The sequence below is a fragment of the Mustela lutreola genome, chromosome 4 (assembly GCF_030435805.1).
Source record: "Mustela lutreola isolate mMusLut2 chromosome 4, mMusLut2.pri, whole genome shotgun sequence".
Classification (NCBI taxonomy): Eukaryota; Metazoa; Chordata; class Mammalia; order Carnivora; family Mustelidae; genus Mustela; species Mustela lutreola.
In genome coordinates this window covers 5,910,402-5,927,463 of record NC_081293.1, presented here as the reverse complement: position 1 = coordinate 5,927,463, position 17,062 = coordinate 5,910,402, and the positions used below count along the sequence as shown (strand labels likewise).

Sequence of the window (17,062 nt, the reverse complement as noted above, 5' to 3'; positions counted from 1 at the left end):
TGTGCATGCTGTAGCGTGGGTGATGTCTGTGTGTGTGGTAGCGTGTGTGGCACACTGTGTCTGTGTGCGGTGCCGTGTGTCGTGAGTGTACAGTGTCCCGCGTGGGACTCTCAGAGACGCGGCGTCCCCGGGTCCCAGAGGGCGGCCCGGTCTCACTCAAGCCGGCGCGCCTCCCAGGCCCTCGTCCCTCTCCTCACAGAGCCTGGGGGATGCAGGCGGCTGGTTCACAAACCCGGCGAATGGATCCAGCAAAAAGGCTGAGGCGGCTCGTGGGGGCACAGGAGAGCCAGCTGGTGGCCAACGAGTGAGACCTGGCAGGGCGAGCCGCGCGGGTTGGCTTGTCCAGCCCCGGAAGGGAGCAGTTTCCGGACACGTGCGCAGCCGCGTAGCGAAAGCCCCTGCGACCCACGCCCGGATTCCACTCTCCTCGCTCGGCTCGGCTGGGTGCTTGCTTCGCCTCCTGGCAGGGGAGGCCTCTGCGTGTCTCCCGAGCGACAGCCTGAACGCTAGGACCCGAGCTCCTACCTTTTAACACCAGGATTATTAAGCCCAAGAGCCACATAAGCGAAAGATCGTCACAAAATCCTCGGATGTAGAAGCTCAGCCCCATCCGTGGCTCTCAACCCACCAGGCCTAAGAACCTTCTAGAAAGGGCTGCTGGGGCAGAGAAGCTAAGATCCCGGGCACGCTGTGCTCCTTCGAGGTGACTGGAGGGGCTTCTCTGGCTCACCGGGGGGGGGGGGGGGGGGGGGGGGAGGCTCAGGCCCCACCATTTACTGTTGATCCTTGAGAGCGAATGGGGGGAAGAAGGAGGTGGCAGTCATGCTGGGGACCGGAGCCGGCCCCGTCAGGGTCGCTTACCTGAGGCCAGAGCAAGTGCTGAAGCTGGCGGTGGAACCAGAGTGTCCTCGCACGTGTCCGTGGTAGTAGCAGTGACCCTATAAAGAGGAGAAAGTCGGTTCAGTCACGTAGCTTCTTGCCTGCTCACAATAAGCCAACTGCCTCCGATCTGCTTCTCCTGCTTTCACCTACGGGATTCCCTCTTGGCATAAAATATTGAACCGGCGGTCTTAATATTTAATGCCAAGTCTGGCTTGACCTGGCCAGGACCTCCGGCAGGAAGGTCTGATTTACTTAGAGATGATCAATGCGGTGTTAAGAAGCGTCCCGGTCCCACTCTTGTCTCTCTGACACCCTTCAAAAAAGCTCTGATGCTGAGGGTTTCCCCAAACCCAGCGGCAGAACAGACCCCGGGGACGTCACCACCTTACCCTCCCGCGAGCTGTCTTTTCTAACAAGATGACGACCCGCGTGGCGTATTTAATCACATTGTGAAATGGAAGAGAATGAGTCCTAAATCAATGGCTTCTGGAAACAGAACAGCAGAGACGGCAGCTGAGGGGACCATCCTGAATTGCCCAGTCGGGAGCTCACGATCTCTCTTAGCAGGAAAAGAAAAATAGGAAGGTCTTCTTGGTCTACGACAGAAGTCCCCGCATGATGCCTGCAGAATTCCATTTCTTGAATAAGGTGGTCACGTGCAACAAGAAACCACTGCACAGACTTCCCACCCCGAGACAGAGATCTGTCCAGAATCCACATAACAGAGTCACAGGGTAGCCCCCACGAAGCGGCTGACAGGCAAGAAATGCTAAGCGGGTTCCGCTCGCCGCATTCGTGGCCTCTGCATGCCAGCCGCGTGGTCCGGCAGCAGAGGCGGCGTGGAAGGAACAGGGCCAGTGGCAATGGGCTTCAGCCCATCCCTGCGGTGTCCCCGACAGCACACGGCCCCTTTATTCATGTGGTGCTGGTCAATTCACTTTTCCCGGGGCAGAGCTTGGTGCCCAGCCGTTCTGCTCAACAAAAATGCGATCCCAAGACCGCACTGACTTTGCTAAGAAGGAGGACTGGCTTGGGACACCTGGCTGGCTCAGTCGGCCAAGTGTTTGCCTTCGGCCCAAATCATGATCCCAGAGTCCTGGGATCGAGTCCCACGTCAGGCTCCTTGCTCAGTGGAGAGCCAGGTTATCCCCCTGCCTGCCGCTCCCCCGGCTTGTGTGCTCTCTCTCTCTCTGACAAATAAATAATCTTAAAAAAAGAAAGAAAGGAAGAAAGAAAGAAAGAAAGAAAGAAAGAAAGAGGACTGGATGGGATTGAATGGCCAGTGGCGTCCAACAACCTCCAGTAAAGGGGTCAAGTTCATCTGTCCCTCAGTGGAGGACAGACTTCTGGGGCCACCTGAAAGGCAACTCAAGGAGGAAGAGGAGAGTTCTGGACACTGGTTGTTTTGACTTTTCTTAGCAATTCTAGAAGTTCTTCAAAAATTCAGGGTGTACGTACTATGGGAGAAGTGATTTTTAAAAATCTACTTATGGTATCTTTGGTTGCACAGTTTCCCATTCTTATAAAGTCAAATTTTCCATCTTTCTCTTTACGAATGTCACGCACTGCTCAGGGTGGCTTTCCTCAAGGTTACGTGGACGTCCTTTATTTTCTTCCATTTCCATAGTCTTACACTTAGCTCTTTAATCGACCTGGAACTTACTTTTTGAGGGGGCGAGGTTAGAATCTGTCCCCCACAAACTGAGACCTGGCTGTCCTCTGCCACCATTTTCGCTTTCCTGGTGATGGGGGGTGCTACGTGTCGCCTACAGGGTGCCCGCGGCTCTGCTGTTCTCCTCCAGGAGCTGTCCCACGTGAGACCAGCCTGCGTTTGTCCATCTCCGTGCCCAGAGCGCCGCACTGTTTAGTTCCTCCTGTTCCATCCCACATTTGGAGGGCAGACAGAACAGGTTCTCTGTTTCCACTAAGATTAAATTCACACACCACAGGATTCACCTTTTAAAAGCATACACTTGGCAGGTTCAGAATGTTGTACAGCCGTCACCCCTGTCTAATTGCAAAACATTTGCATCACTCCGAGGAGAAGCCTCGTCCCCGGGAGCCCTCACTTCCCCGGACCCACCCGTCCTGCCTCAGCCCCTGGCAACGGCTCGGCTACTTCCTGTCTCTAGGGATTTGCCTGTTCATTCGTTTCGTGGCAGCGGATTCATACAAAACGTGGCCCTTCGTGTCTGGCTGCCTTCGGCATAATGCTTACAAGGCTCATTCAGGTTGCATTCCTTTCTATTGCAGAATAATAATACACGGCCTGGAAATGCCCAATTTTGTTTCTCCATTCATCAGTCGAGGGGAACTTGGGTTGTCTCCACTTTCTAGCAATTGTGAATAGTGCCGCCGTTAACAACCGTATGCAGCTCCCTGCAGTTTTGGTTCTCCTGGGTACGTGCTATAGTATAGGGTTTGCAAATATTCTCCCCCACGTTGTGGGTTGTCCTTTCATTCTTTTAAGCATCTCTTCTGCACACACGTTGATCACTTTGATGAGGTCCACTTCTCCCTTTGGTTGCTTGTGTTTTCGGCGGTGCTATACCTAAGAAACCAGGATCTCTAGGCGCTGAAGATTTCCACCTATGCTTTCCTTCAGGAGTTCCACAAGTTTAACTCTTATACTCAGATCTTCGGTCTACGTGGAACGAGTTTTTGTCTGCGGCTTGAAGCGGGATTCCAGTTTCATTCTTGGGCATGTGCTGAGGAGCATGACCCAGGGCTATTTGTTCAAGGGCTATCTTGGCAACCCTGTGGATGGCAGGTGTTCTTTGGTTCTGTTCTTTTCTTCAAATGTTTCTAGGATAATGTTACCTATTTTCTCTTCCAGGTGAATTTTGGAATCAAATTTTAAGCTTTGTAATAATCCACTGAAATTATATTAAGAATGTGGTTACTATTCCACTGTAATAGGGGCACCTGGGTGGCTCAGTCGGTTAGGCGTCTGCCTTCAGTTCAGATGATGATCCTGGGGTCCTGGGATCGAGTCCCACATTGGGCTCTCTGCTTGGTGTGGGGTTTGCTTCTCCCTCTGCCCCTCCCTCCTGCTCATGCTCTCTCTCTCTCTTTCAAATAAAATAAATGAAATCTTTAAAAAAGTAAAACTCCATTGTTATAATCCATCAAGATCCATTTTCCTATTCATGTACATGGTATGTTTCCATTAATAATGTTATTTTTATGTCCTTCAGCCTAGCCTTGGATTTTTTTCATGTTGCCATTAAAAAATTTTCCATTAGGCTTATTCCTAGGTATTGGGTAGGTCTGCTGGTACCACAGATAGCATTTTATACATGGTTATTTTTAATGTAAAGGAAAACTTTTTTTTTTTTAAGTTATCTCATAGCAGACCATCTTATCGGATTAGTTTATAGTTTGTCCAAACTTAGTAGCCTATCTTGGATGGTTTATGTTGTTGATTATACTGACTGCAAACAAGAGAAATTTGTGGCTCTTTTTTGGCCCCCAGGCAATGTCAGGGAGTAGGGTGGCTTGTTGTCCAGGGGCGAAGGCAAGAGAGGGGACGCTCACAGAGGGGAAGCATGTGCAGAGATGGGAGGCAACAGGAGAGGGGCTGGTAGTTCAGGGACGAGGGTTAGTTCTGCTTGGCTGGAGGAGTCCATGGCAGGAGCAGGGCACGGGAAGCTGACCTCTCCAGTAAGCATGTGGCTCAGGAAGGGATGTATCGGGACAGTGGCAGGGGACACAAGCCCAGTCTGCCATGTCAGGTGTCCAGACCTTGCTGCCATGTGCCTTTTTAGCTTCCATGTGAAATTACTTTGAAAGGCTCCTTGTCCCCCCACCCCAGATAAGGGGGCCGGGGTACTTAAGGGAGTTGTGATAACAGGTGTCTAATTACGAGGAGGCTACATAACTGGGTCATAATGGCCCAGGGCACCAGAGGGATCCCAGGGGGGGGATTTCAGTCCTGGGTGCCCAGCAGGCACATCAGAATGGAACAGACCCAGAAAGCAGAAGAGTTTAGGCTGACCAGAGAGCTCAGAATCATGGGTTTTGTCTGGTACTCATCATGCATCACAGATTTTGCCTCATTTTAGAGAAATATGAAATATTGCATTGGCAGCTGGGTATTGGTTAGACAGTGAAAAACCAAATAGTGACAAAAATCTTAATTACTGACCTCTGAAATTTCAAATTCATTTATTCTCAGTCTCAATTTATTTCTTAATAGATTATTTATCAAACGTACTTTCAAATTAAATACCCAGAAATATAAGCTCATTAAAGCATGAGCTGAGAACAAATTAGTATAAAATTAATTTCCAGTTCACCAGTTAGGCGGAAGGAGTGCTGATAACAGAGGCGGGGGTGGGGGGGGAGATCCTCATTGTCACGGTCCCAAGGCCATCCCGTCTCTCTCCGTCATTAACAGAGTTCATAGCTCATTTCCTAGCACTAAAAACTGCGTGAGGTTCATCCTCCAACAGCCCAACAAGCCCACGGCTCGCTCTTAACTTCTTAGATCACCAAGCATAACTACTAGAACTCCAAATTCCAGATTTTCCAGGACAATTCAAATGTCATGAAGTTTTAATTTTTTCAATATGAGGCACTGCATGCTTCCAGAAATGTGATTTCATTTTTAGGACACAGTCAATCATATGGATAAACTCAAACTCAGAAAGACATACTCATCCCACCATGTGCCACATAATTGGTTGTGAATTTGATTATGAGGAGGGGAAGAGACGTAGCCTCCCGCTCTCTGGGCGGTTTTGCCCCCTTTGTTGGTGGTGGAGGCAGTGGGAGAAGCGCTCGTTCTGGGGTCTCTAGGCGAGGGCTTGCCACCACACCCAAGAGCCAGATCACCTCCCGTGGACTGATGCTAAGAGGCAGGAGTCCTCCAGGCCTTGTGGACTTGCAAATGCTCAGACTGTTGGATGGGGAGGTGACCACACCAGTGAGAGACACAACAGGTGTCCATCATGCCGAGGGAGGTCGTGTGCCCAGGGCACACTGTGCTACTGATCCTATTGCTTTCCCTTGCAAATGGTCCCAAAGCATCCCCTTCCGCAGCCTCAAGAGTGTCAACTACTGTCTCTTTTTATCACACCCATGTCTGCAAAGGCACTGCTGAACAAGATACTGTTCCGTTAGCCCGTTGACTCTGCCTGTCCTCCTGATCCAGTACATTCTATTTCTACCAACAAAACATAACCTAGAAAACAGTCCCAAACATGCATAACCACAAAATTACATCTTTTCCTTTGCAAAACCTCTAACCATGTATTTTATATACTTATTACTTAACCTAATGCATTTCCCCACTCCAATAAAATAAATTTTCCTTCTGTTTAATATGATCGACCAAATGTAATGGTGGGGAAGAGGGAGATGGAATGAAAACCCTTGAACTCGAGGCGAGCCCTCCACTGACTGCCATACGGGGAGTCGAACAAACTCGAGGCAAGCCCTCCACTGACTGCCATAGGGGGAGTCAAATACAAATTCTGTTCTCCAACTCTCCACGGACTAGAACGGGAGGAATTTTATCTGCTAAATTGCTAACAAAACCGGCCTGACCTTGTGATTCAAAAGGACTGGGAGCAGACAAAGTCTGTTAGGGAATAGGCCGAGCGAAAATTATTTTCGACGCCGCTTCTCCTCGGGAAGTTTGTAGCTTCCCCCACCCCACGCCCAGCCGCACCACGTGCACCGTGCCGAACTGATTTAGTATTTGAATCACACCATGTTCTAGCTGGAGAGAAGCTCAGGCCATCTGAGGCCAAACTTCCTCTTTTAAGGCAACCCCGTTCCTGAGCAGATACGGAAACGGGGCCCTGACTGGTCAAGCGACTGTCGAAGGCCACAGAACTGGTCAGTTGGCTAACATTTAGCGGGGACTAATATTTAAGGCCTTGATTCCGGGCCAGACGGCTTCCCCCACCCCCAGGCCCTGCTGCTACGAACATGTGACCTCACGGGTCTCTTTTCCGAAACCAAAGCTATCAGGTGAAACCCACACTAGATGGGATGCCTTCTCAAGGACCACAGAGCCTATCGCAAGGCCGCTCAGGGAGCCCCGGGAAAGTGATGCCCACGCCGGCAGAGAGCCCTGCAGAGAGAAGGGACACAAGGGTGAATGCGCGCGTGTGGGTCGGCGTGGAAGCGTGCGCGCGTGTGGGTCGGCGTGGGAGCGTGCGCGCGTGTGGGTCGGCGTGGGAGCGTGCGCGCGTGTGGGTCCGCGTGGGAGCGTGCGCGCGTGTGGGTCGGCGTGGGAGCGTGCGCGCGTGTGGGTCGGCGTGGGAGCGTGCGCGCGTGTGGGTCGGCGTGGGAGCGTGCGCGCGTGTGGGTCGGCGTGGGAGCGTGCGCGCGTGTGGGTCCGCGTGGGAGCTTGCGTGCGTGTGGGTCCGCATGGAAGCGTGCGCGCGTGTGTGGGAGCGTATCTGTGCGCACGTGTGCAGCTGCCTGTGAGCTGCCGGCCCGCACGCAGATTCCAGCATGACCTTGGTCTAGACTGAGCTCCCTCCCACGGCCCTTCAGGCCCCCCACACCGCACGGTTTGCTGGAGGCTGAAACACGGTGGCGGTGCGTCCGAGCCAAGGAAAAAGTGATTTCGCAGCCCCGCATGTTTCCCTGGCTGAGCTACATTACGCTTAGCCTTGAGAGTGTGTGGGACAGGAGGGCTGAGAAACGCGCCACCACGCCCACACTCCCAGGGCTCTCTCCGCTCTCAGCTCTAACGAGAACCATGTCTGGTTAAACGACTGTGAAGGACGAGCCTCAGGGGCCATTCGCATTATTTCGTTGTGCTGGAATTCTACATCAGGCAACACATGCTTAAGAAATCATGTTCACGTTCCTGGGGACCTCCCAGCACACTGGGCCTGGACACAGGATGTCTGCAGGAGGGAGCGCGCGCCATGGCTCCCACGTCGGAAATCTTGGACTTTGAGACGTCGGGTCTCAGGTTTTCATCTGTGAAATGGGAGTGACCCTGACTGTCCAGGGCATTAGGGATCAAAGAAACGTCACACAGGGAAAGGCACTGCCATAGATCCCGAGCATGAAAATACACACTTTAAAACCCACTGTGCCATCAACTCAACTTTCCTCTCTGCTAAACCCTAGCTCCGTGTGGTTTTGCTGAATAAGTGAGTGTGTGAGAGCAACGGACACACTGGAGAGAAGGGGGCTGATTTTCTCACACTCCCATGTGGGTTCCTAACTCCCAGCTCCAAATCCGCTCGCATGCTGGCTGGGGCTCTGCAGGACTGTGAACGCGAGCAGGGCGGGCCTGAGGGGAGTCAGATCGGAAGAGCAGATGTGGGTCAGTTACGGTCTCACCAGGACACACGCGTGTTAAGAACACAGCGCAGCACAGCGCCTCACCGGTTTTCCTGGCCGCGGCCCACTTTCTCATCCTGCCATCCTGAGAGGAGGGACTTCCAAAGCGAGGACGGTCCAGGGCGGCTGTGAACTGCTGTAGGCAGTGGCTAAAGCTGGCTCGCCTTTCTAAAGGCCTCAGTGTGTGTCAGCTTCAGATGTCCGTTTCATGTTCACATTCACGGATGGTTAAGTGCTTCAGCTGGGATTTGAACCTGGGCCATCTGCCTCCCTGGCTTGTGATCCTGCCTCTAGACAGAAGGTTTCACTCAGAGCCATCCCTTCCTGACAACTTTGGAAAAGGGAAGTCACCCAGACCTGCGCTCCTCTGTGGACTCATTCCAGATTCTACCTGGGTTTGGCGCTTCCATGGTGTGGCTCCTAAAGTCTCCTTACCATGGGCGCATCGTGTCATCTGTAGTTGGACTGCATGCTCCTGAGGACAGGGGCTGTGTCCTGCTCCCTTCTGTAGACTGCCACAAAGCCTGGGACCGTTACTGAGCTGCACTCGGTTGGGCTCCAGAGCAATGTGCTTAGCAAACTCCCAGCGGGCCGGTCGGGCTTCCTCTCCCAGGCTCCAGGACTGAGGATAGCAGAACACGCCCTGTGCTTCCCCAGAAGCCTACGCTGGGGGCCTCCTTGCAGATGAATGCTAGGCCCTTCCCTAATCCAGCTTGTTACAGTTTTCTAGACTAATTCCACTAACTACAGATGCCCCAGACAGGAACATGTAACTGAGACCCTTTTGTGTTCTGTTCTGAGTGGATCAGAGGCAGGATCGCAGTGGCCAGGAGCTCTGATGCTAGAGTCTGGCTACACAGGCTTGAATCTTATCAGCTGTGGGTTTGCTCTAGTTATTTAACCCTCTATCTTAGATTCCTTATCTGGGTATAAAAATAGCAAACATTGATTTGTTGGGAGGATCAAACAACAAAACGTCTGAAAAGCACTTTACTCATGCCTTGCGTATAGCTGATGCCGACTTGACTCAAGCTGGCATACGGGCACTCAGCACACCCCTGTCGTGGGGCCAGCATCTGCGTGGGTGCCCCACACATGAACAGGGAGGTGTGGCACCACCGAGGAATGTGCAGACTGGTCTAAGAAGTCCGGGTTTGAGTGAGGGGGTTTCAGGAAGCTATCGATGATTTATCGGAATCAGAATAAGGGCAACAGGGAGCAGCACACCTAGAGAGATGTTCTGGAAGAACTGCAGGAGTAGGGGCTGGACTGAATCTAGATGAGACTGGAAATGGAAAGAAGAGGTCAGGTGGCTGTGACGCCTTCTGGCGGCAGAACCTCAGAAGGGTCCTTGGACAAGGAAGGGGAAGAGAGGGAAGGGGCAGTGGGGCGGTGTCTCTGTGGGGTACCGGGGTGCCTCGGTCAGGGGAAGAACAGGGCAGCCTTCTGGGAAGAGTACACAGGTTGGACAGGTGTAGACCACAGTGAAGGCAGGGAAATTCAACCCAGTTTAAAGCATTTCTTAGGAGTGTAATTACGAGCCTTGCTCCCACCTGCTAAATTTACAGGATATGAATGACCTGTGAATTTCCTCCTATATCCAGAGTCACCTTTTCATACGTTTCTGATGCTAACCATTGAGGAATAAGGTTGACTTCCTAATCCACTTGCCTTGACATGTCTAGTCCAAGCCAACTGCAGAGATTTGACTCCCCCCGCCCACCTTTTTTTTTAAAGAAAGGAAGAGAGAGCTGGGGGGTAGGGGCAGAGGAAGAGGGAAAGAGAGAATCTCAAGTCCACTCTGTGGAGCGCGTGGAGCCTGACCCTGACCTCAACCCCACAACCCTGAGTTCATGACCTGAGTCGAAATCAAGAGTCAGACACTTAGCTGACTGAGCCCCGCAGGTGGCCCCAACTCCTTTTTGATAGGAAGGATTTGCCATGGAAATGGATGGGGTGTCACCCAAACAGTACTTTTGATCAGAATACTGGATTTCACACCGATCTGATGGTCAGCCACAGTTACCACTGACTAGTCTCCTACTGGCACCTGCCAAGCAAATGTTTTCATAAGTCTTTCCAAGAGAAACACATACAACAAATGGAAATTTCTGGGCATGGCTCGCGCGTCTAAGGTCAGACATCTCCCTTCTCCGTCTCCATGGTCCTGACCTCAGCAGCCATGTCCTCTCCCCTGGGCTTTTAGACTTTTCCAGAAGAGCCAGCTGCCTGATCTTGCCAAATCCCTGCTCTTGCTTTCTCTGATTACTCTTGGTGTTGTCACCGGCGGGTCCTTCAAAGCCTACACTGGTCCTGACACCCCCGAGGTGGAGACCTCTTATGCCTTCCCAGTGTTCCTCCCCGACAACCGAATGTATCACCATGGCCTCCAAAGCCTCCACATTCCAGCCCCTGTCAAATTTAAACACAGCCCTTTGCCTGCCAGCAAAGCTCAGTCCCAGCCTGGACTGTCCCTCCCTTACCACCCCCTGGTTCCTGCTTCCTCAACCTTCCCATCTCAGTTCAAACACTCCTTCCTCCAGGAAGACCTCCATGATCCCTCAGACCAGATTAGGCCCCTCAGCCTTCCCTTCAGCGCACTTATCACGGATGTTGACTAGGTGTGAGATTCTTGGAAAAATGTCAGTCTCCTCCTTCTGGCCCCATGTGGGCCCCTCGTCTATATTCAACCCCTGCGGTACCCTCAGTGGGGGCCACAGAGCCTGGCATAGTGGCGGTTCTCAGCACATGGGCGGCAGATGGGGGCCTTCCCACCGGAGCCCCCAAAACACTCGGGAGACGTTCTGGATGGTTATGCTGGCCTCTCCTAGAGTTGTCTTCTGAGATGCGCGTAGCACAAATGTCATGTGCGCTGTCTCCCACAGGCCTTATTATAAGTAACAATATAAAAGATAATCTTCCCTCAGATGTGGCCAGCAAAGGATAAAACCACAAATATTTCAGCCTGTCAGGACAATAGAGAGATAAAAGACAAGCTATTAATTCCAAAATTAAAATCAGCCACTACTCAGCCTGTCAACCAGCTTAGACTGATGGTGGAGAGATGAAATTTTTTAAAAAGAAGGTACTATAGCCAAAAGCCGTTCTTATTTTTATATAATCTTAAATTTAGGAAAATTCATTGTGTGCTGACTTCAGGGGATAAGAAGATGAGTCAGCACATTTCTTTTTTTGTTCTCCAGCCTGATTCAATAAAAACAAAACCCCAACGGCTGAGTCTGTCTCCTCACCATGAAAGACAAGACGAGGTCATGGACTCTGCTCAAGGGGTTTCTGCTGGAAGGACAGGCTGTCCAGGGCTGTGGGTTCTCTCGTGGGGAAGACTCTTCACTCCTTATCTTCATAGTAACATGGCCGAAGGCTCAGAGGAAGCAAAGGAAGGGGACCAAGTTGTTGCTGGGGTACAGGACAAGTTGTTCTCATTCTGATTGTATGAGCGATATGTGCTTGCTGCTTCTGGGGGCTTGGGGGTGCCAGTTAGCCTACCCTCCAACTGCTTTGCCTACAGGAGCTAGATTCAGGGTCAGAAGAAGATCATAACACACCTTCAGCGAAAGGGGTTTCTGGTATATTCTGTTAAAGGCTACCACTTAGGTCTGGTTAGAACTGAGGCATGGGCAATTTCCAACCTTCATCCCTACCACTCCGTTCTTGCTAGTCAAGCCTTGGGGCTCATCTCAGGGAGGCTGGGGCTGCAGAACACTTTTGCTGAGAATGCTCCATGGAGGGAGCGGGCTAGCCCCAGCCACCACTGACTGAGGGAGGGCACCAAGGCTCGACTCATGGCCCTTCCGGGCATGGGATCTCCCCGCTCCCCAATAAGCAGGGACTAGGGTTGTTGGGCCTGCTTACTCCTGCCCTCTTCTTCCTAAAAAAAGACGCTTCCATGCAGAGGAGTGGGGGATGAGTAGAAGGACGGAGTAGACATTCACCTGTCTATCTGCTGACCTTGCAGAGAAACAAGAAGAAAGAAAAACATAATCCTCCCACTCGCCATATACACAGAAAAATCACAGAAAATAGAAAAATCCAGAGCCTCCCCACACAGAGATGGCCACTGTTAGCACCCTGGCATGCTTCCCTCTGGCTTTGTCTCTAAGATGGATACCTCTGTAGCCTACAGCCTGCACCGTCCGAGACCCTAACAGACCCAGCAGCTGCTTTAGTACTCTGTCTCTTCTTCTCTCTTATCATATTTGTCTTCCCACATGAGAAAAAAGGACAAAAAAAAAAAAAAAAAAAAAAAAAAAAAAAAAAAAAAAAAAAAATTGCCTAAGAAAAGGAAAATTAGTGAGGGGGGTTGAAACCAAAACCACGAATCTGGTAGAACAGCTTTGGGAGCGTATCTTACACATTCTGGCTGTGTCTGTGCGAGGGGATGGCCACTCACCCCCACGTACAACAGGGAAGGGGAGGACTGAAGCCTCCTGTCACTGTGACGCTCTTTTTTCTGTTTCTACTTGGAACAGCACTTACAACTGTGAAGATAGCCTTCATGATCACCATAAAAACATGTATTAAATGAGAGCATCCAAGGAGGAAAGAAGAGGAAAAACCGGAGAGTCAAGCGTGAAATGACAGCACCCATGTTTCTGTCCGAGGTTGATTCTCAGGTCTTCATTTTTGACCCCAATCTTTCTCCTGGACTCTAGATCCATATACCCAGCTGCCGACTGAACACCTTTACTTGGCTGTCCCATTACAGACTCAGTGGGGACAAACCTGTCCTCACTGACCCCTCTGCGTTCCCAAACCAACAACTGCTCCTTAATGGTGCCGGTGACAACACAAGGCCTGATGTTGGTGACAACCCCTCATCCACTATCTTGTCTATTCTGTCTCTTCAGGTTTTCTTCACTCTGGCCAGTTCCATCCATTCCAAGGCCACTTCTGTGGGGAAAACCTTCATCAGCTACCTGAGATCCCTAACAGATTTTCTCGCCTCTGGTCTATCAGCGATTCTGCCAATCTTACTTCCATTCGGCCATCAGAGACCCTTTCTAAAGTACTGGACTGAATATGTCATTCCCCTGCATGAAAACCTTCTAAAGCTTCCAATTTTCTGTAAGGTCAAGTCAAACCTCTTTAGCACCAAAGGGTTTTATACCAACTTTTCTCTTCTGTACTCATTTTTAGAGACTTAAATGTCATTTTCTTAATGAAGTGGCCTCTAATGAGCTAAAACTAACCACGGCCTTGATAATGTTCCAATGGTAGCAATTTTATTAACACATAAGTATTTCCAAGTTTTTAAAGCACTCTACTCTATGAGTAGAATATATATGCTGAAAAATATGTTTTAGTCAACCCAAGTCGCCAAAGCCCAACTGTCAGCATGCAGAAGGTGGTTAATAAATGAGCAAATGGGTAAATGGATGAACGGATTCTGGGGGCATCAACCACGACGCTGCAGTAGCTGCGTGAATGTTTTAGAAAGTCTGGTCTGTGCAAGGTGCTGCGTGAGGCTCTATGGGAATAGAAAATAGATATAAGAAATATTCCCCAACCATAAGAGTTCTTATAATATACGTAAAATATATTATGGATTATATTTGAAGAAATAATATCAGTTATAATAATACTTTTCATCTAGATATAGTAATACAATAAATTACATTATCAGATACATAGATGTCAAACTCTCTTTGCATTCCTTAGATGAGTACCATTTGGTCCCAAAGTAGTTTTCAAAATATGTGCTGGATATGATCTGTAAATATTTTATTTAGGATTTTTGCAACTATGTTCATAATATAATATTCATATTGTGGATGGTCTTTTTCTGACTTTGTAGTTCCTCTCTTCTCCCTTAAAAAATTTTTAAAAAGTTCAAAGGGACTATTTTTTGTTAATAGGTTTGGCAAGTTACCTGATAAAATATTCGGGTCTGATGTTTTTTTGAGGAGGGTGGATTTAAAAAACTTTATTTTTTATTTATTTTCTTTGTATAGTTATATTTACATTTTTGTTTCACCTTGAACAGCATTAAGAATTTACATTCTTAAGAAAATGGTTAGTAACGTTGATAGCATTCCTGTGATTCTCAAAAATCTCTGTATGGCGAGAGTTAGGCCCGTCTTGGTGTTCTTAGGAATTCTTCTTTCTTCTTGATTAGACTTGTGTTTTATTCATTTTAGTAATATTTTCAAAGAACCATATTTTGGCTTGATTCTCTCAATTTTGGGGGGAGGGTCTTCCTTTTCATTAATTTAAACCTATCCTTCAAAATCTTCCTTTCTGAGAGCGGTATGGTTAACTCTCCCTCTCTAGTTATGGATTTGTCAGTTTACTATAATTCTTTTGATTACTGCTTCACACATAGGTTCACAGTTATTCAGTTATTTTACCATTCTTTGGAATTGTTCCTTTTATCATTAAGTAATCAACCCCTTTATCCATAATAACGCCTTTTTATTTTTTTGCATTAGGATTTAGCCCATCAGATATTAATGCTACAACAGCAACTTTCTTTAGGTTAATATTTGTCTACTATTTATTTCCTATTCCTTTCACGACCATTTTGTATTTTGAGTGTGAATCTTGTAAAAATTATGTGGCTGGATTTTAAGTTCTAAGCAGATAATCTGTTTTTACTTTAACAAACAGATTCATTCTATTTACATATAATTAGATTAATATGTTTGCTCATTTTTATATACTTATTTTGTTTTACATTTACTCTGCTTTTCAAATCCTTTTGCTTCTTTCCTGACCTCTACTGAGCTGATACACTATTTTTGTTCATCATTGATTATTTGGGATTAAATATTTTGCTTTTCCATTCCTTTAAGGGTCATACTTAAATTTGCAAGTTATTTATCAAAATCTAAAGTAAACATGGATCTGTATTATTCTCAAGTACAATACAAATTCTTAAATAGTTTTAAATCTATTTGCTCATCTTGTCTTAAAACATCCAAATTTAGTCACTATTGTTGCAATTTTTATCCTAAATACCTTGCTTAGATCTACTCACATGCGATCATTCTGCTTACTGTGGCCTCTGATGTCCCACCCTTACCCCTTGTGTTCCATTTCTTTCTTCCTGCAAAAGCCTTTGATAGATACTTCGTTAGAATTTAAGAGCAGTAAATTCTCTTATTTTTGTGTGCAAGTGCATCCTACTATTATTTTTGTGATTTTCCGTCGGCTTTCTGGAATTCTAATTTTGTAGTTGCTGACAAGTCTGCTGTTGGTTCGACTGTCATTTCGCACAAACGTCTCTTTTCTCTCAGGCGGTTTTACGGCTTCATCCTTGCTGGCGTGCAGTTTCAGCACAAGCCTTCCTGGAGGGAATTTATTTTTCTTCTTCCTGCTTGGGACGCACGTCTTTCTTCAATTCCAGGACACCCTCATCACACTCTGTTTAAACACTGCGACTTTTCTCCCACTTTCTTTCTTTCTGTATCTTCACTCTGGAGTTTCTTTTTTTTAAAAAACAGATTTTATTGATTTATTTACTTTAGAGAGAGAGTGCACGAGTGGGAGGGGGGCAGAGAGAGAGAGAATCCCGAGCAGACTCCGCCCTGGGCGTAGAGCTGGAGGCAGGGCTTAATCTCACGCCCCTGAGATCCCAGCCTGAGCCAGAATCAAGAGTCGGACACTCCACTGACTGAGCCACCCAGGTGCACCTTCACTCTGGAATTTCTATTAGGCCTATTCTGTTGTCTTTAAAATACTTAGCATTTTCTCTGATTTCTCCATTATCTTGCATTGTCAGAGGTGCCGATTCTCTTGCTACTCTTGTTCACCAGTGCTCACTTACAGAGGTTTTTCTCACTGTGTGTTTTGTAATTTTGATTTGGGACTCATCATTGTTCTTTGGTTTTGGGGTCTCGTGGTCTGAGCTGTAGAAATATCTCTACAGAATTATTTTGGGTGGCTTCAGCCCAGGGGACCCCAGATTGCTAATGTGGGGCCAATTGTAGCCTAACTGATTCCATTGTATTTTTGAGGTCAATATATTGACTGGGAACTACATTTCCATACAGGTATTAGAAATGAGACACTAGTCCACTGCACCACAAACATATACTTACAAGGCTAGCTGGGGTTTTAATTTCTCTATTTTTTATGGGCATTTTCTTCAATTCGGGATACCCTGAGACAATCCTCTTTGTTGTCCCTTCTCTGGACCAGAGTTTTTCTTTTTCCGTTTTTCACAGAGGAAGCATCTCTCTGGGGCCCAGCTTCCGTGGGACTCTCAGCTGTAGGTGCTCCCACTTCTCTTGCCCCAAATTCCAAGCACAGGTCGCCACAACTCACCAACCTACTGCTCCGAGCTCATGTCCCCTCCTTATTTCTGCCTCCAGGGGTTTCTTGGATTCTCTTTTAAGCTTGACCAGGTTTCAAAAAAAGTTCATAGATGGCTATATTTTATCCAGGACTTCTATGTGCTTTCTTCGGGCTGGAAGGTCAGTATCAGGTCATTCCACCAAATTGCTATGAGTCTGAAGGTATCAATTTGTACTTGCTTTGTGCCAAACATGTGATAAAGAAAACAAGCCTTGGCATCGTTCACAGAAGGGAGAGATCCCTGCCGCTACTCGGGGCTGCTTGATAACAATTCAATGCAAATGTAAAGCCTTCCTCTAAGCTAATTCTTTTTAAAACAAATATCCAGATTTTTTTAAAAGTAATTTTCCTAGTTCTCAGAAGGCTTCAACTCTCTTTAAATCCCTATACTCACACACACAGGCTGAGCGAGCACAGAGGGTACCCAGGAAGCACTTGTTAAAGGATCAGATAGAAGTACCCTCTTGTCTCAGTTACACGTAAAACTCCAAATACCAGGGAAGCTAAAAGGTGATAAAGGTCATATTATAGTAAGAATCATGATATAGAA

At 48.1% G+C, this 17,062-nt stretch overlaps 1 protein-coding gene across 2 annotated transcripts in view; it reads right to left on the bottom strand.

Moving 5' to 3' along the window:
- Positions 1-17,062, bottom strand: part of ADAM12 (ADAM metallopeptidase domain 12) — a 331,503-nt gene that overhangs the window by 109,336 nt on the left and 205,105 nt on the right. For both annotated transcript variants that reach the window (XR_009353215.1, XM_059172861.1), the window contains exon 5: positions 862-938. Coding sequence is in view for 1 of the 2 variants with exons in the window: in XM_059172861.1 (XP_059028844.1) it covers positions 862-938 (77 nt within the window). In the remaining variant the exon portion in view is untranslated. The remainder of the gene's footprint in view (positions 1-861; positions 939-17,062) is intronic.